At 42.1% G+C, this 24588-nt stretch overlaps 2 protein-coding genes and 4 non-coding genes across 6 annotated transcripts; all 6 read left to right on the forward strand.

Annotated features, from left to right (window-relative positions):
- Nucleotides 1-1529: 1529 nt before the first annotated feature.
- LOC119915179 lies at nucleotides 1530-1598 on the forward strand. Its single transcript, XR_005446918.1, has one exon. It is a non-coding gene; the product is annotated as a small nucleolar RNA SNORD58 (small nucleolar RNA).
- Nucleotides 1599-1658: 60 nt separating this feature from the next.
- LOC119915000 (60S ribosomal protein L17-like) lies at nucleotides 1659-4668 on the forward strand. Its single transcript, XM_038734542.1, has 5 exons — nucleotides 1659-1712; nucleotides 2395-2529; nucleotides 2706-2804; nucleotides 4225-4416; nucleotides 4591-4668. Exons 1-5 carry the CDS (start codon nucleotides 1674-1676, stop codon nucleotides 4636-4638), a joined length of 513 nt encoding a protein of 170 aa, XP_038590470.1. The 5' UTR covers nucleotides 1659-1673; the 3' UTR covers nucleotides 4639-4668.
- On the forward strand, nucleotides 2568-2635 carry LOC119915175. The gene has a single exon (XR_005446914.1). It is a non-coding gene; the product is annotated as a small nucleolar RNA SNORD58 (small nucleolar RNA).
- LOC119915182 lies at nucleotides 3104-3166 on the forward strand. The gene has a single exon (XR_005446920.1). It is a non-coding gene; the product is annotated as a small nucleolar RNA SNORD58 (small nucleolar RNA).
- Nucleotides 4459-4525, forward strand: LOC119915177. The gene has a single exon (XR_005446916.1). It is a non-coding gene; the product is annotated as a small nucleolar RNA SNORD58 (small nucleolar RNA).
- A 5283-nt stretch (nucleotides 4669-9951) lies between the features above and the next one.
- Nucleotides 9952-12504, forward strand: nkx6.1 (NK6 homeobox 1). The gene is made up of 3 exons (XM_038734757.1): nucleotides 9952-10821; nucleotides 10983-11155; nucleotides 11732-12504. Exons 1-3 carry the CDS (start codon nucleotides 10257-10259, stop codon nucleotides 11975-11977), a joined length of 984 nt encoding a protein of 327 aa, XP_038590685.1. The 5' UTR covers nucleotides 9952-10256; the 3' UTR covers nucleotides 11978-12504.
- The last annotated feature ends 12084 nt before the right edge of the window (nucleotides 12505-24588 follow it).

A 24588-nucleotide genomic window follows, 5' to 3' on the forward strand; every position in this document is an offset into this window, starting at 1 on the left:
ATAGTACTGGCCCTGCAGTGGATAGAGAGAGGGAAACAAATAATACTGTCATTGCATCTGATAGCTTGTCTGCTCTAATGAGTATTAAATCTGGCAAATCATCATTTAGATCCAAAATCCTCAATGACATATTCCTTATATTGTACAGATGGAGCTAAAAGGTTTATCCACATGCTTCCTTTGGGTTCCTGCTCATGTTGGTGGTGGAGGGAAATGAGCAGTGGATATTCTGGCCAAAGGAACACTCAAAATCAAACATGTAGACCTGAAAACCCCTTTAACTAAAGATGAAGCTAAGACATTTATCAGGACCTATGCACAGTCAGTTTGGCAGGAGCACTGGGACAACAGTGAAACTGGAAGGCACCTATATAATGTACAGACAGGTTGGTGCCGGAAGGATGGTGGGCTGGAAACGTAGGGAAGAAAAATAATCATCGTCTGAGAATAGGACATACAGGTCTCAACCTTTCATTATATAAAATAGGTAAGCACCCAACTGGGAAATGTATATATTGTAACCAACTAGAAACGGTTGAACATGTTCTCCTTCAGTGTAGGAGATACACTATCAATAGGGAACGCCTCTTTCAGTCATTACGGAAGGCAAAACATCATGATATCTCATTGGCGGGTCTCTTGGGGAAAACAGCAGGCCAGATATTGTCATATAATTAAGTTTCTTAAAGAAACTGAGTTAGGAAAAAGAATTTAATTTATGTTTATTTTTGTTTGGTTATTTATTTTTTTTTTTCTTTGTTTTGGTTTTGTTCATTTCATTTATTTCCTGCCTAATCTCTCGTTCCACACTCCAGTCCAGCTTGTGGCGGTAATGCACCGTTAAACTGGTTTGCCAACCGCCATTAAACCCTAAAGAAGAAGAAGAAGAAGAAGAAGCTCCTGCTTCTTCTTCTTCCTCTTCTTGTGTTCCGCTCTGCCGGCACCGGAAGTAGACGCGCTCTGTCCGGATCTTCCTTCCCTGCGCGGCCTCAGAGGTAAGAGAGCAGCGTCTCGCTACTGCAGCAGAATCTGTGTTAAATCTTATCTAAATCTGCACCATCCTCGCGTTTAACCGCCTCTGTTGTGTAAATCATAGTTAAACAGTCGCTGATGTTAGATGTTTGTGTTTGGAGCCGTAACTTCTGATTTAATTCAGTATTTGTGAGGAAGCCGGTTTGTTGGCTAACTGTTCACAGCAGCAGGTTTCCGCCATGTTGGAGGCGTCTGGCCACCAAACTGCTTCTGATAACCGCTTTAAATCAGCTACAGCTTCGTTTCTTCTCTTTAATCTGTGTTTTATAATCCTAACTCTCGTTTTTGGTTAATTGCTGCTGTGTTCGTGGCTGTTCGTTGCCGGAGCGTGAAGCTAACCTGAGCTAATGCTAACAGGGCTCGTGAGGATCCGCAGTGGTTTAAACTAAAACTGCTTCTCCCCGACAGGTATCTGAAAATGGTCCGCTACTCTAGACCCCGAGAACCCGACTAAATGTGAGTAACCGGAGGTTTTGTGCTGTTAAAGCGTGAACAGGCCGCTGTGATGACTTCTTAGGACACCTTTGGATGAACACATGAAAACAAACCACATGAATCTGAGCTGCTGACAGGGTGAATAAAGAGGCTTCCTGCAGGAGTGTTTCCCGTTTGTTTAACTCTGTCTACCTGTTTGTTTCAGCATGCAAGTCCAGGGCTCCAACTTGCGGGTCCACTTCAAGGTGGAAGGATTATTTACTGAAAGAAACTGGTTTCAGGTTCAGAGACGAGCTGAGAGGTCAAAACTCTGGAAAACGTGTCGCTGCCACAGTTGATGCGGTTATTAATTAAATTAAAAGAGCTGCAGGACGTCAGGTGAACTGGATGCAATAGGATTGATCCACTAGTGTTGTCATCTGTGTGCTTCATATCTACCGAGAAGTCTGTACAGCCTGCTAAAAGCTCATAAATCACACTAATAATGGTGTTTTTAAACAAAGGCGTGTTTGCTCATAAAACATGTCGATCCAGAAGATTTCTAAATGTAGGAAGAGGAACAAAATATTTCTGAACGCTCCTCAAGTTTAACTGAAGGCTTTTGAGATGAGCGGAGACGTTTAAAGTGCTGATGTTGACGTGATGTACGCTGCACTACTGTCTCTGACGTTAACGCCGTCGCCACAAGCGTACAGCGTGATGACCCGACCGAGGGGCGCGTTCGCTCGCTGCTGCCGCTGGAAGAAGTTACTGTTGGTTTTAAACAGAACCATGCAAACCTCCTGATATTCTCTTGGTTTGAATACAGATCTTCTTCCAGTGGCGGCAGCATGTCGGCGTGCTTTTATTTGAACTTTGAGGCCGGCGAAGAACTCGTTTATGTTAAACTCAGTGTTCAGCTGCTGATCGCTTGTTTTTAATCACCAGAACACCCGTGAGACGGCCCAGGCCATCAAGGGCATGCACATCCGCAAGGCCAACAAGTACCTGAGGGACGTCATGGTGAAGCACCAGTGTGTCCCGTTCCGTCGCTACAACGGCGGCGTGGGGAGGTGTGCCCAGGTGAGAGCGGGGTACCTGAACGCGGCGCAGGCTAAACGCTGCCGTGACGACCATCTTAGGACACCTTTGGATTAAAGATGAAACTAACCTTTTTAATCTGAGCAGCTTTGTGATGAACTCGCTGTGGTTCGCCTGGCGGGAGGAAACGCCTGTAAACCGCTGCTGTTGTTTTTCAGGCCAAGCAGTTCGGCTGGACTCAAGGACGCTGGCCCAAGAAGAGCGCCGAGTTCCTCCTGCACATGCTCAAGAACGCAGAGAGCAACGCTGAGCTCAAGGTACGTCACAGACTCCTCCTCCAGATGGTAACGCCTCTCGCGGCCTGACAGGAGAACATGTCTGACCGCCTTTCTGCACGTTGAGTATCAGACGTGAACCAAATTAAAATGACCTTTAATCAGCTGATCTAGAAAACGAGCTTCATAAATGAATCTGCTGTCCCTCTGAGAAACACTTACCTCTAAAATGTCCGTCAGACGGCTGTAACGTCCGTCTCAGAGGCTCCACCTGATCGTGTCGCTGCTGCAGATGGCGCCCGTCCGCCGCGCTCTCGGTTGGCTGGTTCACGTGAAGTCGATCGCAGTGATGACAGTTTAGGACACCTTTGAATCACCTGAAAATAAAACACGATCTGAGCGATCTGATCTTCACTGTGAGGGCGCGGCGTGATGGACGCCGTAAAGATGCGGCACACGTGACGCTGACGGCGCGGCCGCAACTGACGATAGTTTTCATTATCGACTAATCTGCAGAGGACTGTCACGATTAATCTGTCGGTCTATAAAATGTCATTGTAAAAGCTGCCGGATCCCAAAAGTGACGTTTTCAGTCAAAAACCAAAGACTCTTGATTTACTGTCAGAAACGTCGTCGCATGTAAGATGGAACCAGCAGATGTTTCACATTCCTGCTCTTAAAAATGACTGAAACGATTAAAATTATCAAAATAGTCTCAGCTCTAGTTGTGTTCCACAGTCGGTGGAAACTACCTGCTGCTCCTGTTTGACTACAATTTAGAAATGATTTTCACTGTTTTTAATTTGTACATAAAGTTTCAGAACGGGTCTTTGGAGGCGACAGTAAGCAGCGCGATTGGTGCGCAACATATCCTATATCCACGGCCTGGAGGAGTAAAGGTCTAAATTAGTGTATTAATAAATATTCTAACAGTAAATAGTATATTTATATTTGGATAATCTGCCTTCAGATTGTTTATCAGCTGATGTTTGTACATTCGTTATCATTTCAGATCATAATACAGGTTACAAACTTCAGAGGTCGAGCTGCAACAATTAGTTGTCAACTTTTAAATTAGTTTTGATAATTGATGATTCGCTTTAAGTCTTTAAAGGGAAAACATCTAAATTCAGACTCCAGCTTATTAAATGTAAATATTTTGTAATGCACTTTACAGCTAAGGTGTAAAATATTCTTTCCGCCTGGCAGTAAACTGAAGATATATTTTGGTTGTGGACAAAACAAGATGAATTGATGATGAAAATAATGTTTAGCTGCAGCTCTAATCGGTGAATAAATGATGTGAAAAGAAACATGGACTGTCTTTAGATCAGTTTCCCTGCTGATCTCAGTCCATCAGAGTCAGAACAGACTGAAGTCTCTCAGCTGTTTGTGTGAAGGCTCAGCGAGAGTTTGGGAACCGGGTGTCTCTGACCCGTGTCCCGGTCCCATGTGGTTTCAGGGTCTGGACGTGGACTCCCTGGTCATCGAGCACATCCAGGTGAACAAGGCGCCCAAGATGAGGAGGCGCACGTACCGCGCCCACGGCCGCATCAACCCCTACATGAGCTCGCCCTGCCACATCGAGATGATTCTGACGGAGAAGGAGCAGATCGTCCCCAAACCAGAGGAGGAGGTGGCTCAGAAGAAAAAGGTAGGAGCGCCGGCTCGCCGCGCCGACGGCGTCTTTACGTCGCTGCGGTGATGACTTCTTAGGACACCTTTGGATTGAGCATGAAAACACTCTGTTAAGTCTGAGCAGCGGCGCCTCAGACGCTAACGCCTCTCTGTGTCTCTGAGCGTCTCTAACTCTGAGTTTGTCCTGCAGGTCTCACAGAAGAAGCTGAAGAAGCAGAAGCTGATGGCCCGAGAGTAAAGACTAATAAAGTCCAGCTGTTGTTCACACTCACGCCTCGGCTTCATTTCTGCTGCTGCGAGTACTGTCAGATACACTCTGAATACTGCCTCTAATACTAGGACAGCCGGTGGGGGAAGGAGACGCTGTGGAGGAAGCAGTACTACCACGGTGTAGAAGTACACAGGCGTTATAATTAATGTGCAGCTACTTACGAGTACTTTGATATTCTCTTAGCTGACTCGTTAATGTTAGTTTATAACTTAAAACATCCAATAGTTTAACAAATACCTCAAAGCAAAATAACTTTTTACATTTAATCACTTTTCTAAATGCCTGAAAAGTTTTCTGCTGTTAATAGTTTTCTAAAGAAGCAGTTTGATTGGCAACATGAGAGCCAATCAGAAGCGTCAGAGCGGCACTGAACCAAACAGCTGTGGCTGCAAACACAGACACACAGTGTGCAACGTGAAAAACATGCAGAGCAACAAAGAAAATTCAACATGATGTTATCAAACATTTTTATTAATTGTCACTTAATTACACTTTTCCACATGAGTTAAATTTGTTTTATAACTAAATAAGATGCAACTGGTTCCTCCCAGAAACACTGAAATCTAAGTTTTTAATAAAAAGTGCAGGTCCAGATCGGAAAGGTACAAATACCTCGTGTAGTACTGTGTGTATTTGGAAAATACAGCTGCAGTACATATGGAGTAGTTTTACTTTGAGGAGCTGGAATTAAAAGACCTTCATTGTGTAGAAGAGTGGTTCTCAGAGTGGGGTCCCTGAGGAGGTTCTAGGGGCCCCAGCAGAAAGTGGAATAGTTTATTTTCATTATAATGAGTAACAGTGAATGTTTCTCTCACTTTCTATAATAAAACTTCTAAAAGCGAAGATTCTGTCAGACTGAGACAAACCCTTATCAAAGGGGGGCCCGCGGTCTGATTTGAGTCTGTTTAGGGGTCCTTGATGTGAAAAAGTTTGAGCTCTGTGTGTAAAAATGAGGCGAGTGACGAATCTGCTGCAGGTAGAAATGTTCAGGTGTGGACAGGTTTTAGGCGGACCTGGTGGGGAACCGGGGCCCTGTGTGGATCTGGATCGAGGTGTTTCAGAGGGAAACGTGGAGCTCTCAAACTAAAACATTTAAACAATCAGTGCAGAATATATTCAGCCAGAGGAAGTAAAAGTACCACAGGACAGAAATACTACACTACAGTCCTGCTTCACAGAGGTCCGCAGGATAATCAGAACCTGAATGAAGACCCTGAGGCTCCCTGGGGCCAGTAGACCCGACCCGACTATGAGATGTGAGCTCGTCCTGTGGAGGACTTCTAGAACTGATCCAGGACTCATGCAGAGTTTAGATCTGCTCTGAATTTCAGCCCACAGTTCAGAAGAGAGACAGATCAGCAGGTCGGTCCCTGTAGGATCAGGGCTCTGTAGGATCAGGTCCCTGCAGACTCACCTGGGGTCTCAGGTAGGAAATGGTGTCACGCAGTATTTACAGCAAGCAGAGTACTTCACATCCTGTACCACCCAGAGATATCTGCAGGTCAGACAGGTGAACTTACTTTGCACACTGAGTACTTTTAGTACCTGGTAATACTTATTATTTAGGTCAAAGATCTTAATACTTTCATAGTATTCTTGTATCAGCAGATGTTTATCATTTAACTCAGTTAACCTTTAAACAGCTGTGGATGACAAGTACATTTACCTGTACTTGAGTATTCTACTTGTACTCCAACAGATCTCAGGGGGAAATACTTTATACTTCACTACATTTATACAATTTACAAATTGTGATTTTCACGCACAAAAAATGTGAAGAGTTTATAAAATTTGATGTTTTGTTATAAACAGTTTGTACAAGTACTGCTGAAACATTACTTTACTACTAATGTCTTGATCGTTATACTACAGCTGTAAAATCCTGCTTTTACATCAATGCATGAGTCCTAACAATAATCTCATGATATAATATTTAATAGTACAACAGTGATTACCTTTTAATAATATTACTACATTTTCCTGATTGTACTTATACATACTTAAGTAACATTTTCAGTGCAGTGTTTTTACTTGTGAGACAGTGTAGGAGTACTTTTACTTAAAGTTAAGTAAAGTTAAAGAGGTAAACGCAGTTCTGTAACTGAGCAGAGGGGGGCGCCTTCATACCGCTGTCAGCTCAGCCAGGAGCCACAGGAACACTGATCACAGGAAATATATACATGTATATATATGTATATGTATCTGAGGTTGTACAGTGAAATAAAGGGTGGTGTTCCCCACAGCACGTAGCAGATCAGTAGTTTTTGTGTAAATATAAATAACTGAAAATGGCCTGTTGTTTTATTTAATGTGCTCTAACAGACCTTTTATTATCTGCTGTATGTCGGGCTTTTTAAGGGAACACAATCTTTCAGTTCTTTGTCCAACCCTGTGTTATAAATGATTAATAAATTACCTTCATAATTATCATTTGTAATAACTGATCTGTGGCACTGTGAAGAACAAACTGTGTGAGCCAATCAGAACCTCAGGAGTCCACCTGTGCTCAGGGTCAGCAGGCGGATCAGGTGTGACTATCAGCACCATCATACCTGCAGGTACTTTCACACAACACTGCACAGCTGTTTACATTCAGCGCTGCCTCGTTTATTATATAAACTTCACAGTCTTTATGTTTTGTTTTTGTTGTTTTGTGGATCTACAGCAGACGTCAGACTCGGTAAAGGAATCTGAATCTGACTGAATGCGTTTCACTCGTTTACATTCTGATAATAAAATCTATAATAAATAAATGAGTTTCAGGCATTTTCCTGTTTCTAATCTGAGAGCTGCTGGTTTGTGAAATTGTTTAGGTTCAGTTTGTAAAATCTGAGTCTGTAAAGGAACATGTAACTTCTGGAAGTATAAAGTATTATTATCAAGTAAAGTATGAGTACCTCAAGATAGTACTTGGTGCAATATTTGAGTAACTGTACTGACAAATGTACTTTCCACGAGTAGTTGTGTCCTTTACATTTAATCCCAATGAGAAGCAGCACAGAAACACTTAAAGATCAGATATAAAATAATAAAAACATGTGAATCAAAGCGGCAGGTGAGCTCGTCTGTTCCTGCTGTTTCACATTTACAGGTTAAAGAAAGAAACATGATCCTGTGTGTTTAATCAGCTGATGTTGCATTTAGGCTCCAGTTATCATGTCGTTTTAATAAAACAGAAAACAAACCTGCTGGTTCTTTTCAATAATGATTATAATTATAAGGCTGAGTGCAAATCTACTTAATGATGTTTAAATCATAAATACTTTAATGATCCCTGAGGGGACGCGACGCTCATCCAGACATTAAAGAAATATAAATAATAATAAAGAAGTTGGCAAGTAGAAAATAGAATAAAACATATAAATAGGAGTAGGAATATGTACAGTACTACAGTGTGTGGCAGACGTGCAATGAGTAAATAATGAGTACTGATAGTGCTGAGAGGTTAAATCCTCAGATGTGCAGTATTTGGACAGAGTAAACCAGAGTACTGATATTAGTAAAGTACTGCACAACATGCAGCTTCTGTCCTGACACAATAAAAAAGGTGAAACTAAATATCCAGAGTGGGATGATGCTGCTGGACGAGACGCCGAGGTCAAGTCCTGAATCTCTGCAGCAGCTTCAGGCTGAGACACGAAACACAGGCTGCAGTGTTTCTGTCACACAGGAGAGAGAATCTGCTGCTCACTGAGTGATTAAAGTGATGACACCTGCAGATATGTGACGTCAAACTCGTGGTTAACGTTGTGAAACCTTCGTAGTTTAGAAAAAGACGTGCTCTGGGTTAAAGTTGCACATATTTACCGTTAATTGTTGTGTTTCTATATTTTGTCAATTTGACAAATTGACAAATGTTCACGATATAAATACTCTTCTGCACGACACAAACCCTGAATAGTGCACATGTAAATATCTCCCCGTTGTTCTTTCTCTGCAAATAGTTGTATTATTTTACTCTATTATTCTTATATAACTTGCTTTTGTTTATTCCATATTTATTTATGTCAACTGTATGTTTGTACCTCATCGCCCAAGCAAATTCCTCGTATGTGTAAAAACTCCTTGGCAGTAAATCTCCTTCTGATTCTGAAATAGCCTAACTGTGTTATGTTCTTTAAAATAATTTATAAATACCGTTAACTCTAACTTTGTTTCACACGGGACTCGAACCCCGGTCTCCTGAGTGAAACTCTGTAGAGGCTCTTTGATCGTGTGGCCCTGCTCGCCACTAGAGGTCGCATCCTCACAATACGGGTCGTAATGAGCTGCTGGATGGGCGGGGCCAAACACGACTGCTAACAAGCTAATCTGCTAGCATGTTTTCTGTCATCTGAGTTTTTATTGGGGCCTAATGAAGAAGTGAATTTTGAAAATGACATTTGTTGTCTGGATCATTAATCGTTAGTAACAGTAACTTCGCCTCTTGGTTGTTTTCTGATTGTGAAGCTGCTGGAAGTCTGAACTGGTCCATGAGTTCTGTTTCCAGAGGGCGGCTCCTGCTGCAGGGTCATAAAACAATAAACAAGAAATGTTTTACAAACGTTCAGGTTTTTGGTACAAATAACTCTTTTGTTCAGGCAAATATAAATATTTACAGTTAGAGGACGTGAAACCTTTAAATTGCACAGAGACGTGTTCGGGTGCTTGAGTTTGTGTTTTTGAAACTAAAAATTAAAACGAGATTCAAATTTAAAATGTTTCCAAAATTAATTTAATAAAAAAAGAAAGAGCCCCCTGGTGGTTTGGAGCAACATCATTTCTTAAATATCATCTACGCAGGCCTGTTTAATGTAAAGGTCAGAAAGTTTATGTTTACAGGTTGAATATGAATTATATTAATTATTAAGTTAAGAATAAACTATACGTTCTAATTTAATGACAGACTTTTATTAATATTGTATAAATATTAAAGTTATTTATTAATTTTTTCCCTTTAGGCCTTTAAAGTGAATCCTTTAAATATCTGCAGCTGTATTGATAACAGATTATTTATAGATGCACCTGTCTGTTAATTCTCTGAACAGTTCGATCTGCTCATGAACGCATCATCATTTAAACTCGTTCTTCTTTTACAATCTAAAGTCTGAGACATTAATTATTATTTCTCATCCAGCAAATCAGGGCCGAGCCGCTGAGCCAATCAGGAGCCCCCCTAAATACAGGCGGCCCTACGTCACCGCCAGGTCAGCCAATCGGGACAGAGACCCCCCCCCCCCACCGCTGCTCTCCGTTTCCTCCTCTCAAAGTTTGGACTTTGGAGCTCATAGACAGGAGGACCGGATGATGTTTTATTATCTCACAGAACTTCTTGAACTCAGTAGAGAACGGGTCTTTTTGTCGTCCTGGTCTGGAGGAGGACCTGGATCCGGGTCTGTCTGCGGGGGAAGCTGACCTCTTTCTGGTGCTTTTCTTGCAAGTGGAAGATTTTGGGTTTTCCGCCGGAGCCTGAGATGGGTTTTGTATGTGACCCCAGAGAAGAGCGGGTTTCTGTTTAGTTCTTTCTGGACTCTATCAGGCGCGCGGGGCCCTAAAGACCCGGAGAAACCTGCTCCAGTCCTTCCGGATCCTCCAGAGAAGTGGTAATGTTAGCCGTGGGTCAGATGGACGGGTCCCGACAGAGCGCCTTCCTCCTCAGTACCCCCCCTTTGGCAGCTCTGCACAGCATGACCGAGATGAAGACCCCGCTGTACCCGGCGTACCCGCTCTCCTCCACCGGCCCCAACTCCTCTACCTCACCGGCCACCACCTCTCCCAACCCGGGCGGCATGGCCGTGTCCTCCCCGGGGCTCAAGAGCTCCACGGGGCTGTCCTCCGGGCTCGGCTCCCCGCAGCTGTGCTCCTCCGCCACCCCTCACGGAATAAACGACATCCTGAGCCGGCCCACCGCCGCCTCCTCCGCCGGCGCCACGGTCTCCGTGGCCGCCGCCGCCGCCTCCTCCTCGGCGGGGATCCTGTCCGGGCTGCCCCGGTTCAGCAGCCTCAGCCCGCCGCCGCCTCCCGGACTTTACTTCAGCCCCAGCGCCGCGGCGGTGGCGGTGGCTCGGTACCCGAAGCCCCTGACGGAGCTGCCGGGCAGGACGCCGATCTTCTGGCCGGGAGTCATGCAGAGCCCGCACTGGAGGGACGCCAGATTTGCGTGTTCACCGCGTAAGTGTGTGCGGGGTCTCAGGAAGCAACGGGGTTTTAAAAAAGGCTGTTTAATCCTGTCAGAGCAGAATAAAATAATCTGTGTGATCCGCTGAGTGCTGTAATGTTGTGGAGGCCGGTGCAGCTCAGACTTGTCATGCCTTTATCTTGTTATATTTCAGATCATAACTCCGTGTTACTGGACAAAGACGGGAAAAGGAAACACACGCGCCCCACGTTTTCTGGACAGCAAATATTCGCGCTGGAAAAGACTTTTGAACAGACTAAATACCTGGCGGGGCCGGAGAGAGCCCGGCTGGCCTACTCCCTGGGCATGACCGAGAGCCAAGTCAAGGTAGAGATCCAGCATTTAAAAATAAGAAAACCTCAGCTCCTCCTCTTCAGAGCGCAGAGAAATATATTTGTTCTTTATGTTTTTCACTTGTTAAAAATCAGTTTTCTCCACAGTGACAATCCTTTTTTTTTTTTTTTTTACACCTTTTTTTAAATTAAAATGCTGCAAATTAATTAATAATCTGATTAATTTCAGGTTAAATTAATCGTAAATGCTGGAATATATTTTGGTTTATTAATATTCAAATTAACGCAATTTTCTTTTTTCCGTTTGCGCTAAAAATCTTTTAACGCAGGAGGCCTTTCTGACATTTAGTTGCTCCCATAATGCATCATGTTTATTTCTTGCACCTGCCTTTATTTTTTGTGTGTAGCTATTTTTTATCTTTTGTGCAGGACGTTGTTTTGTTTTTGTTTTTTTTCGCTCTAGAAATGACGTTTAATTGTTTTATTGTTTACCCTGAAATTATTTCCAGATTTATTTAAATGGAGAATAATTCTGCAGCATGAAATATAAATGGTTTTTGCGTGAATCCTGCAGACTTTCAGCCAGTTAACCGTGTGTGTGTGTGTGCAGGTCTGGTTTCAGAACAGACGGACTAAGTGGAGGAAAAAGCACGCGGCGGAGATGGCCACCGCCAAGAAGAAGCAGGACTCGGAGACGGAGAGGCTGAAGGGGACCTCGGACAACGAAGAGGAGGACGACGACTACAACAAGCCCCTGGACCCGAACTCGGACGACGAAAAGATCACCCAGCTGCTGAAGAAGCACAAGCCGGGCCCCGCGCTGCTGCTGCACACGTCGGAGAACGACAGCTCGTAACTCCGCGGGCATGAACCGGACTCTCGGAGCCGGACTCTCGGAGCCGGACTCTCGGAGCCGGACTCTCCTGCTGCAGACTGCTTTATTTCTGGAGGCCGGTGTCCGGACAGACTGAGGAGCTGGACTAACATGTTAAGGCCCCAAAAACAGAAGGACTGGACTCAGAAGACTGAACTTGTAAATAGAAGCGTGAGTTGTGTCCGACAGAAACGACCTGCTGTGAATAAGTTCCGTGTTTCTGTGCAGACCCCAGATCAGCTGAAAACACCCGCAGTTTATTTCGTTTTCTATTTCAGTAAGTCCTCCTCCAGCGGGGCCGCGAAGGCCTCCTCACACATCAGTCTCAAATTAGGAGGGAGACCCTGAACGCACCACACGCACCTGTACAGACACGCGAAGCGGCAGAAATATTTCCTCTCACACACGTTTTTATTTATATGTTTTAAGTTGTGACTGGCGCCTGCGCAGTGGTGTATCAAAGCAGGTTAATGTAATGCACTTTTATTTAATAAAAAACTCAAATGTTTGCTTGTTGTTTTGACAACAGAGGTGGTAATTAATACAGGTGTTTAATTAATTAATGACGAGCAGAGCAGCCGATACATCACCTGCCTTAATCCATTAATCTAATCAATATTCACCATTTAACTCCTTTCTATTTCTACTGCGATCGAATATTTTACTAGCAGAGCTCTTATTATTATTATCATTACTATTATTATTATCATTACTATTATTATTATTATCATTACTATTATTATTATTATCATTACTATTATTATTATCATGACAGGAGCTGCTGCTGTGTCTGATTTGATTTTCGGCGCGCTCCGTTTTTGGCGTTAAATTTAAACTTTAAAACATTTTGAAGATGATTTTGATGAAAAGAGAAAGAGAAAAAAAATCTGCATTTAAATAAATTAACAAACACATTTTAAAACATGTCATATAAAAACAGTGACAGGCTGAAACTGAAGTGTTTATGAGGAGGTAAAAAACGCACCGAAGCGACCGAAGTTCCGGTTCTGCTGCTGACGTTCAACGGCTCACACCTGGGTCCAGGTGTACCTGGCTGCTGCAGCAGGAAGTCAGGTGCCTGAATCTGTGGCCGAAACTGTTTATGAACAAATATACAAGATATTAAACGAAAAAAGTGAAGCTGGTTGAGATTTCAGTTCGTCTCTCTGCGGCAGCGGCACCAGCAGCTCCCCCGCTCCGGGCTGTTTCTGTGAGTCTGGGACTTTAATCACCCGAAGAGTCACTATTGACTGTATTTCTTCATTGGAATTAAACCACACGGGAACAAAAAAGCAAAATTAATCCCATGTTTTAGCTTAAATGTGTTTTTAATTGTAGGCCCTAGTACGTGGGAACTTTGACACAAACTGGACTTGAAACACAGAAATGAGCATAAATCTGTTACACAGATTAACGAAATAATTCATGTTTAATCTAAAAGTCATTCCCACACAGAAACAGGAGCTGCAGAGACTCCGCCTCCCTGCTGGACCTTTCTAACGAACAAAACCTCCAATAACAGAATCCAGATAAACCTTTTTATGATTTTGGAGCTTTAATGCTGAAAAAAGTCCCGCGTTAATCACAGAAAATACATTTTATTGTGTTTATTATAGTTTTACAGCCGGAGAACACAAACACACCGGATGTGTGAGTTTAGATTCAGACTGAGGAGGATTTTTATTAGTTTGGAATAATAACAGAATAATTTAGAGTTGAGTGTTTTACACCTTCAGGCCTCATATTTGTCCTCTAACCTGATGCCCAATAACACAAACTCACAGCGAACAAATCAATCAGCTGCCTGCTGCCAGCTGATTTAAATCCGATTAAATATGAATTAAAATTAATTAAATTAAGCTAACAAAACATAATCTGACGTGTTTCCGTCGTCCTCGGCCCTTTTCTTCGTGTTCTTCTGCAGTTCCTTGGTGACTGAATGAAACTCTTCTTCACGAGTAGAAACACTGAGGTCTCAGATTAAAACGAGTCTGACAGATGAGAGGAGCTCGTCATCATCTCAGGACCCCTGAGCTTTATCGTGTGACCCTTCAGAGGGCCCCGCCCCTAAGGTTGGGATCCGCTGTCACCCCAGGAGGGTCTGTATGAGGACAGGGGAAGAAACTGAATAGGCTATGTAATTAAATTAATATGTCGTTGTTTTGCCAGAATCATACTGAGAACAAAAGCAGCTGATCACATGATCATCACTGAGCTGAAACAAGCTGTTGATTAATCGATTAGGTTATTGGCAGAAAATAAATGTGCAACTATTTTGATATTTGATGGATATTTTCCGTTATTAAAAGTGTACCTGGTTCCAGGTTTTGGCCTGTTGGTGGACACTGTGAGACGTTTGAAGGCGTTAATCTGACATTTTATAAGAAAAAAAAGAAAAGAAAATGATTTTTTATTAGTTGTTTTTTTTTTTTGACAGAATGAGAGCGAGGCCACACGTCCGGGATAAACTCCAAGACATCATACAAAGAGTCCTGTAGAGAATAAATATCGTATTTATATAATAAAACAAACAGAACATCAGTGACATTTATATAAAACTCAGATGATGAACTCAAACTCCCAGCAGCCCCGCTGAGCTTCTCTAATGGTGCTGGTTATTTACTGAACATGAGGTGGAAACTTACTCCGGTCTGAAGGAACAAGCCTCCATGTTGGTGCTGAGCCCCCGTCTGAGAGCCTGGGAGGCCCTCAGGGGCCCTGATGAACCACACTGAGGTCATTAATTATTGGCAGAATAATCGATAATATTAGTTGAAGCCCTGATGTTTCACGTGTGGAAGCAAATAAATACATTTTCTCAAACACTGCACTTAAATACATTTTTGAGGTACTTCTACTTTACTATTTTACGTTGCTTTCTGCTTCTGTCGCTCAAAATATTATCAGCTAATAAATGATGATGTCATTTTACAGATGAAGCTTCTCTGAACATGAAGACATTAAAATGAGCTCCACCTTCACACATGAACGCATCAATAACTTAATTCATATAACATAATATCTATATTTATTGTTAATATAATTAATATGCATCAGAAATATAAAATAAACATAAAATATAAAACATATAAATATAAAATAGAAATGTGTTTCAGTTTACTACAGCATGTGTGATGAATAAACAGTAATAATGATGATGATGATGATGAAGAGAGCTGCAATGAATCTAAATATTAAAAGTTGCAGTGTTAGGATACAAGTACTGCACTTTAATTAATTAGCTGTATTAAGTAAGTAGGCTACAAGTTTTAGTTTCTCGGTCCGACTCTCTGAGGGACGAGTTTGATGCTGGTTGTTTTGGAGGGTTATGTCTTTAATGAGTACTTTTACTTTTAGTACTCTAAGTACATTTTGATGCTAATACTTTTATTCAGTAAAATCTGGCCTGCAAGACATTTACTTGTACCAGAGTATTTCTACAAGGTGGTTTTACTACAGAATTAAGAATCCACCTCTGTGCCAGAACGTCAACATCTGAAACCAGGAGATTAAAAACTGGAACCAAAAATAATCAGCAACTAATTTAATCAATAAATCTGTAATAAAAAAAAAAATCTTTCTCCGGTGACAGTGTCTGTTTTATATTTATATATATATGTTATATATAAATATATATATATATGTTTCATATCTCAGTAAACTGAACGTCACCTTTGGACTCAAAATGGACATTTCCCCTTTTTAAAGACAATTTATAGAAAAACAGCAGTCAAATAGGCTTTTTTCACAACTTCACTCACATCACAATGAAACTTTACATTTATAAACATAAAAAGAAGCTTTTTTAAATTAAAATTCTGTTTTTCAAAGGAGGTATTTCATCATTAAATAAATATGTGCTGATTTCACACAAATCCATTTTCCAGCACCACTGGATTTTAATGGTTTTTATGTGGATTTGTTTTGGTTTTATCCTGATAATATACCAAATATTTGATATATTTACATAATGGTTTATCAAAATATTCAAAATGTACCACCAACATGTGTAGCGGGCCCTTTTTCACCCACATACATATTCACAGATAAAATTCCACATAAAATGAGAATGATAGAGTACATTTCTAAAAACCTCTGTAAATGTAAATGTAAAGTTATGATGATCTAACGGCCTTGTTGGGCGAGGAAAATGACTTGACGGACAGGAAACATGTCAGTTTTAGAAAACGTCACTTAGCATAAACATTACTGGTTGTCACACGAACACATCTCATGTAGATTTATCTGATACCTGGACTAGGCAACATTGTGCTCCAGGAAACAAGCTTTCAAACCATATATGATTAAAAAGACAAAGTCAAACTTTGATGTGGAAAATACTAACAAAGATGACGGACTCTGTAGAAAATAGACAGATAATCATGTTTATATATATTATTCAAATGTGTTTTGTACATTTTATTAAAGTATGGTAATACTAGTTGCAAAACAACTTGAAATTTGAAAATTGACAGATTGAAGCAAATTATAAATTTTGGACTCTGGTGTCTCGCCTTAGTTAAAACACGTTTGTGTAGGGAGATGAAGTTAAACCCCCGGTAATGGAGAGGGACGTCACAGTGCTGACCATCATCTTTCTTATCTGTCTTCTTCTTTTCTAAAACCGTCTTTGAACAGACAATAAAGCACCAGAAAAACGTCAGGAGCAAACTGATCCAGGACGACAGGTCGGTCCCGAAAGATGCCAGTGTCAAGTGTTTTTTTTTTTTTTCCCCAAACAATGTGACACTTCGTGCCAGTATTTGCACAGTGTAAATAAAGTTTTATGGTTTAGAAAGAACATTAATTAAGATTTGTACTTGCCGGTTTGGTTAGGAAAAATGGCCGACACAGTAAGTCACAGTAAAGCTAGCCCGTTAGCTTAGCATACGAGCTTCCACATTTTTTTAGTTAAAAACAAACTTTCCAGCACGATGCAGGATAAACAGCACTCAGATGTCAGTCAAGCATCGCCACGGAGAAGTACAACAAACAATAGAAAATACAAAACACCACAATAAAATCACATATATATCACGTGCTATTTATGCAAATAAGTGCTTTTCAGTGCATTAAAGTGCTGCATCTAGTGTGGGACCACACAACAGGGAGAGAGGTGCTTCAGAGTGCAGAATCATGGAGGATCAACGTCCTGGGAAGCCCAAATATATGTATAAATACACAAACACACACACACACAGTGCTCAGAGTACATGGAGTCCGTCAGTGATCACAGACCCGATGTGTCCTGAGCCATCATTTAAGATAAGTCTTAAATGTGGGGTAGGTTGGACGTTCCCTTACTGCAGCCGGTAAGTTGTTCCAGATCTCAGTTCCTTGAACCGACAATATTTGTCCAAATGCGGTGCGTCTGCAAGGCAACACGGAGTCTCTTCTATTAGAGGCCCTGGTTACAGTTCTGCCACCACCAGTAGATGTCAGTTGAATGTGTTAGTAGTGTTGTAGTACTTGAGACCGGTCTTGGTATCGAGACCGGTCTTAAGACCACTTTTTGATGGTCTTGGTCTCGTCTCAGACTCGACCGCATTTGTACTCGGTCTTGTCTCGGTATCGGGCATTGAGGACTCTAGGATTTTAATTCAAGACCATAACTTGGGGAATATCAGTAAATTGCTTTTGCATTGTCTGATTTATTTGTTAACATCCTAACTTTCATTGGATGTAAAACATATCGCTTCAGATGCAACCAATAACCCTAATTAAAAATCCAACGAAGGTTAAAATCAAGGGCAACTGGACTTGGTTGAAGAACCAATGACCTGGATGACTGAGAATCTTCATAGACATCTAATTAAAAATGTGTTGTTACCGTTATGACTTATTGTCCCTCCTCCCCGCGATGGTCAGCATGGAAAAGCAGTGTTGAATAAAGACGCTTAGTGTTTGTATGTGGGTGTTTTAATGGGAATGTGGATCTTTACCTTTACCTACCTGTGATCTTGATTCACATTTTATTGAGTGTCATGTAATGTGGGGAACTGGTCTTGGTCTCGACTTGGTCTCAGCCCCTAAAAGTCTTGGTCTTGTCTCAGTCTCGATAAACTCTATGTATGTGGGGGTGGAGCATGTCCATGTAAGATGTTACATGTGGAGCATGTAATGTTTCTGAAGGATGAAGCAGTGATGAAAAATCTTTCTATGGAAGATTTGCTTTTTAAAAAGTGACTCTATTGGTTTGAGTACTGTTGCAATTGTAAGTGACCAGTTTCTAAAACAGTTTTCCCACATGAGGAAAGATCATTGAATGAAGAAACATTCTGGAAGCATTTTCTGGAAGGGATGATCCGGTTTGTCTGAAGTGTGAGGATTGAACAGTGTGATATAGTGTCGCACTAGGGTTCTCAAATTTGTGTTCAATCTTCAGTTCTTCTTCTTTCGGGAACACATCTGCAGACGTGACTTTATGAGCCATTGCTGCAGCAGGTCAGGGCAGATGTCAGAGTTTGTGAGGTTCCTTAAACAGTCTTTGCATGTGTAAAGATAACTGCATCGTCTGCATACATTTGAATATTGATGTTTTGACAAACTATATATTTGGGAGATTGGGAGAAGAAAACAGAATTGGTCCAAGCATGGATCCTTGTTGGACTCCTACTGGACACTCGATATGAGGAGATTTAATAAAAAGTCTATTTGTATAAGTTCATCCAGCGGAGAGCTTGTTCTGAGAAGTTGAGGTTTGTTAACTTGGACCTGATGGTCGGCAGCAGCATCATTCCCTTTTCAGATCCAGAAAATCGGCACCAACAACAGCAGAACTATAATGAATGTTGATTGCTGTTTCAGTTGAGCGGTGCAGCATTTATTCAGATGATCTACATGATGTCGTGTTTTAAACAGGGAGTTAACATGGAGAGGATCCAGGTGGAGTTAACAAGCTCTCTGCTGACTCCAGGTGTGGTGAACACGGCCCCCCGGCCCCCAGAGACCCACAGCACCATCTGTTCACTCACTTCCTGTGCCAGCCTGATCTCTCTCTGCACCCACTGAATTTTGAGGTATTTTAATTGAGTAATTTCACTACTTTCTACTTCTACTCCACCAAACCTCAGAGGGAAATACTTTTTACTTATTATTAATTTTTTGTTTTTATCACATTTAATATATTTATCGAGTTGTTTTCAGTAAACGAGATCTCCCTTCACGATGAGTCCCTTTATTCAGATTTTAATATGTTGAGTCTTTAAAAGCCCCCCAGTCTTATGTAATTTGTGTGTGATAGATCCTCTTCAGGCCATTAAGCTCCCAGATTCCCACAAACAATACAGAGGACATGAAATTAAATTAAATTTACTACGACAGAAAAGCAGCAAATCCTCACATTTAAGGGGACAGAACTAACAAACATTTATTTTTATTATAAAGAGAGAAACAAAAGGAAACAGTGAATATAATAATGAGAATACACAGAGTGACAAACAAAATAAATGCATCTTTGTGTCTGTTGTTTGCAGACTTACTGAATGCAGATAATAGCTTTTAAAAAATGGTGTAACATCCTTTAAAATGTGTGTTTAGAGACAATTTCTTCCATTAAAGCAGCAGCAGAGCATTTTATAAAAGGTCTTTATTGTTAAGCGTGAATGTCGGCGTAAAAGTGAAGGATTTTTGTGTTTATCTTTCTCTTAAAGCCCACATTAGACTCAGCTGCTGCGTGTTGGTGTGACAGAAATGGAAGCCAACCTGTTAGCAGCTCTACCTGTTGACTCTCCACTAAATCTTTTCCTGTTTGCCGGCGTGACTAATGTGTTAGCGTTAGCCGATCTTTATAAAGAGCCCATTGACAGGCTCTCAGTTGACCATGTACTACAAGAGATTACACACAAGGACATGTGTCACGGGGGGCTGTGGCTCCCACAGACATGAATGGTGGTCTTATCTCCTCCTAACCCGCCTGGAGTCCTGTGATAAGGGGCGCCTTGGGATCCTCCATTATGAGAAGCTAACGGGCCACACAGCAGCAGCCTCCGCTCTCGCTGCTTCCTCCATTCGAACACACATTCATGCTTGAGTGGAAACATTGTGCCCTGAATGCACCACGTTCTGACAGAATGTAATTCATCCCTGCAGCACCGCGCTGCTCGCTGACTGCAGTAATCAGCGGCCCACAGGGTATGGAAATAAAGTCAGTGTTAATTGCTCTGTCTGCTTGAGCAGGTTAATGACAACTTATGTGAATCATTAACTGAATCCAGGGCTGTGTGGGGTCTTAAAGCAGGTGCTGCTGCAGAGGAAGAGCTCACCTGCTGGCTGGATCATCTGATGGAGGAGATGTAATCTCAGCTCTGGGTGCTAACAGGATTCAGGTATTTATTCAGAGATAATCTCCGTTGATGATGTTTCAGGAGCATCTCCTGTACACTGGCTTATGAACAGGTGAGACAAATACAGTAACCACGTATTGAAAGCTAATCCCAGTTTGATCATTCTCTACAGCTGAACAGACACCGTTACTCACCTTGCGTGTTGGTGTGTGTTGGTTCTGCACGACCAGGACCCGGATCAGCTGACCGACCCCGACGTAGAGCTGAGACGTCTGCGTCCTCACTAAGTAGACAGAAAGGCGGCGTTAGTTTGTGCAGCTGAACCAAACTGTAACAGCTCAGACTGTTCAGCCTCTGGATATGACATTTAAAAACAGATTGTCAGAAGTCTGAAAAAGAAAATCCAGATGGACTGTCTGGAGTATTTATTCAGATTCCTCACAAATTTGTCAGTGGATAAAGTTTTGAATATTTGCTTGAGAGACTTTTGAAAGTCTGTTCTGACTTTTCTGAACATGCGGTGTCTGTAAGCAGACTGTGTTGAGGTGTTTGTTTGTCAGCATGTTTCAGAAGTGATATTGGCTTCCTTAACGGCCGAATGTCATCTTGAACTTAAAGTAGTAAAAGTCAAAGTATTAAAACCAGAAAGAAAAATGTCTCCTGCGACTGTTATCCTGTTATTCCTGAAGCTGTCAGATAAATGTAGTGAGAAGTGGAGTAGAAGAACAAGGTGTTTTATTAGTCATTGAACAGCACAAAATGTGTAGTTCCTTCATGCTACACACACAACATATAGTTACATGTAGGCCTATATTAAAATATGGTAAATAAAATAAAACAACACAGTTATTTATGTACAGACACGTCCAGACCCAGAACATCCCACAGTGCACTTTTGGAATTTGTATCTGCAGTGAATGTAAACAGCAGCAACCAGATGATAATATGAAAGTTTCATCTTCACAATAAACAGTCTGACTTTTGGGGTCCACCTCCTCTCATCTTGCCAGAGTCTTGCGCTCACAGCTCTGGTACATGGACCGCCTGCCGAGTGCTTGAACCGGGATGTTGATGGGGCAGGTCTCCGTAACGATGTGGGCACAACAGTCTCTGAACTCCGTTGTCTGATCAACATGACTCTTATTTTTTCCAGACCGCTGTGCCAGCGTGGCTCCTCTCCTGCTCTCTTTCCTCTCCTCTGAGCGATCGCTGTACCCGCCGTGACGCCTGGTCTGGTTGTTTGGGCCGGGGGGATCGTGGTCTGCTGCTCTTTAATCCAAAAACCCCGTCTTCATCTTCCAGTGACTGTACTTATGTCAGAGGTAACGCATGTTTTGCCAATAAACTGATAAAAAACAAAAGCGCAGCGAAGTTTGAAGGAGCTGCTGCTTCTACAAGAGCTGCCGGTTGCCAAGTAGAAAGTGGCATGACAAGAAAATACTCAAGTAGAGTACAAACACCTCTAGTACTTGAGTAAATGTACTTAGTTACTGCTTGATAGATTGTTACACGACAGAGCTTCAGGCCACAGTTTCATCACAACAATCCCTCGGCACTGGTTGTGGTAAATGGTCTGTACCAAAGTGCTTTTACATCACACGTCACATTCACACCTTGCATGGCCCTCGGCCAACTGTTCTCGGTTGAAACTAACGTTCACACACTCAGTTTGGGGCTCAGGGTCGAACCGCAGACCTTCCAATTAGTGAGCGACCCGCTCTGCCCTTAAGCCTCAGGTTCTCCCTCCCAAGTCATCACACGCGTGGTCACAGTTTGTAACGAGCTGGCTCAAGGCCTGTAGCGTCACTTCTGGATGCTTAATGTAGGTGGAGGATATTTAACAGAAAGAAGAAGAACGGCAGCTGGCCAATCACAGCGGGAAGTGGGTGTGATGTCAGAAACCCCCGCCTGCGCCCAGGTGAGGAGGTTTTAAACGCTGTTCCTCCACGCGACAGGCACTCTGAAGCAGCCCGACGCCCCAACTGTGTCAGAACAAAGCCGAGACAAACTGATGATTAATTATAAGGCTGGAGTCGGTCGTGGCCTCCTGAAGGATGGATGCTGCCTGTTATTTCTCCTGCCAATTGGGGATTGTGGAGGGGGGGGGGGGTGCTGGCTAAGTAATGACAAAATGAGCACCTTCAGTAGACTCTGGCAATGAAAAACCCTGCCCTCATCACCCGAGTCTTTTGTTCTGAATTTTATTAGCACTAGCCACGCTAAAATAACCTGTTAACACGTATCATAGTGCAGCAATAATAACCTCCTCAATCATATTTTAAAAGTCACGTCAAGGCGGCTCGGCGTAATTCATCTCTATGCAAATATCCCGGTGTCAGCCCATTAGTGTGTTACTACAGGGGTTTTATTAAAATGCATTCTTCCCCACTCTCTTCGCACTCAGGACTTATAAAACACGAGCCCTGTTGCACAAGAATTATAGCAACTATTAGGGAAACATATGGACAGCATGCACTCTGCAAATAAAAAGCAACAGATAAAGTGGCAGGGTCAGGGTGGGGAGCAAACACTTAGGAAATGGCAGTGAAGTAATAGATTCGCCCGGCTGGCTGACGCAGACCTGGAAATCAAAGCCTGATTAGACATTCATTTGGGTGGGGGCTTCTTCCTGGTACTCCCCCCCACCAGCTGCAGCTCCTCCACCCTCTCAGAGCTGGCATTAGTGCCATCACAGAGTCATAAATTGAGACGACACTAAAAAGGTAATAAACTGCATTAGGCCTTTAATGAAATTAGAACAATGGAGATGGATTCATGCAGTGACGAGGACGCGTGCTGTGTACTCATTAATGCCTATACAGCTGCTGTACTGCATGTAAGTATGAATGTACTGCATAATCATGCGTACTTGTGTTTTTATGACACCTGATCTTATTTTAATCGTTGAATAGAAACAGAGTTTGCAGCCGACAGGGAGGCGGAGCAGCACAGACCCTCTCTCCTAAAGAATATACAACATTTAGGGAAACGTGATGCAGCTTTTTACAGCTTCTTCTCTGGAAACGACACTCTGAGAGCGCTGAGAGCAAAGCTGCAGCCCGACAGGTAAACAACCAGCTGAAAGTCACTATGAAGATTCAGCTGGTGATTCACTACCAGGCTGTCACCTTGACTGCAGCTGTTTGAAGTGTAATTAGTGACTAAAACATTTGGATAAAGTTATGTAGGTACTTTATTTGCAGATCTGTGATGGATGGACAACTTGTCCTGATCTCAGGGCGTCAAATACTTGACCTGACAAAGCGTCTGTTCAGCGTCCGTGTGAAACCTTTAGGTTTTGGAGAACATTGTGTTTTGCTTTGAACTTAAGTTCATTACGTATATCTCTGCTCCTTTAACCATCTTATACTGCAGTATAACATCTTGTACTGCAGTATAACATGTTGTACTGCAGTATAACATGTTGTACTGCAGTATAACATGCTGTACTGCAGTATAACATGCTGTATGCAGTATAACATGCTGTACTGCAGTATAACATGCTGTATGCAGTATAACATCTTGTACTGCAGTATAACATCTTGTACTGCAGTATAACATGCTGTACTGCAGTATAACATGCTGTACTGCAGTGTAACATGTTGTACTGCAGTATAACATCTTGTACTGCAGTGTAACATGTTGTACTGCAGTATAACATCTTGTATTGCAGTATAACATGTTGTACTGCAGTATAACATGCTGTATTGCAGTATAACATGTTGTACTGCAGTATAACATCTTGTACTGCAGTATAACATGCTGTACTGCAGTATAACATGTTGTACTGCAGTATAACGTCTTGTACTGCAGTGTAACATGTTGTACTGCAGTATAACGTCTTGTACTGCAGTGTAACATGTTGTACTGCAGTATAACGTCTTGTACTGCAGTATAACATGTTGTACTGCAGTATAACATGCTGTACTGCAGTATAACATGTTGTACTGCAGTATAACATCTTGTACTGCAGTATAACATGTTGTACTGCAGTATAACGTCTTGTACTGCAGTGTAACATGTTGTACTGCAGTATAACGTCTTGTACTGCAGTATAACATGTTGTACTGCAGTGTAACATGTTGTACTGCAGTATAACGTCTTGTACTGCAGTGTAACATGTTGTACTGCAGTATAACGTCTTGTACTGCAGTATAACATGTTGTACTGCAGTATAACATGTTGTACTGCAGTATAACGTCTTGTACTGCAGTATAACATGTTGTTCTGCAGTATAACGTCTTGTACTGCAGTATAACATGTTGTACTGCAGTATAACGTCTTGTACTGCAGTATAACATGTTGTAC

This window comes from Micropterus salmoides, unplaced genomic scaffold (assembly GCF_014851395.1).
Source record: "Micropterus salmoides isolate LMB-PRFRI ecotype aquatic unplaced genomic scaffold, ASM1485139v1 Ms_hic_scaffold_20, whole genome shotgun sequence".
Classification (NCBI taxonomy): domain Eukaryota; kingdom Metazoa; phylum Chordata; class Actinopteri; order Centrarchiformes; family Centrarchidae; genus Micropterus; species Micropterus salmoides.

Excerpts from the sequence above, each read along its gene's own strand:
- LOC119915000 (XM_038734542.1), top strand. The coding sequence starts at position 1,674 with ATGCAAGTCCAGGGCTCCAACTTGCGGGTCCACTTCAAG. Across the intron at positions 1,713-2,394 it reads ACTTGCGGGTCCACTTCAAG|AACACCCGTGAGACGGCCCA; the intron begins GTGGAAGGATTA and ends TTTAATCACCAG. Across the intron at positions 2,530-2,705 it reads GCGTGGGGAGGTGTGCCCAG|GCCAAGCAGTTCGGCTGGAC; the intron begins GTGAGAGCGGGG and ends GTTGTTTTTCAG.
- nkx6.1 (XM_038734757.1), top strand. The coding sequence starts at position 10,257 with ATGTTAGCCGTGGGTCAGATGGACGGGTCCCGACAGAGCGCCTTCCTC. Across the intron at positions 10,822-10,982 it reads CAGATTTGCGTGTTCACCGC|ATCATAACTCCGTGTTACTG; the intron begins GTAAGTGTGTGC and ends GTTATATTTCAG. Across the intron at positions 11,156-11,731 it reads TGACCGAGAGCCAAGTCAAG|GTCTGGTTTCAGAACAGACG; the intron begins GTAGAGATCCAG and ends GTGTGTGTGCAG.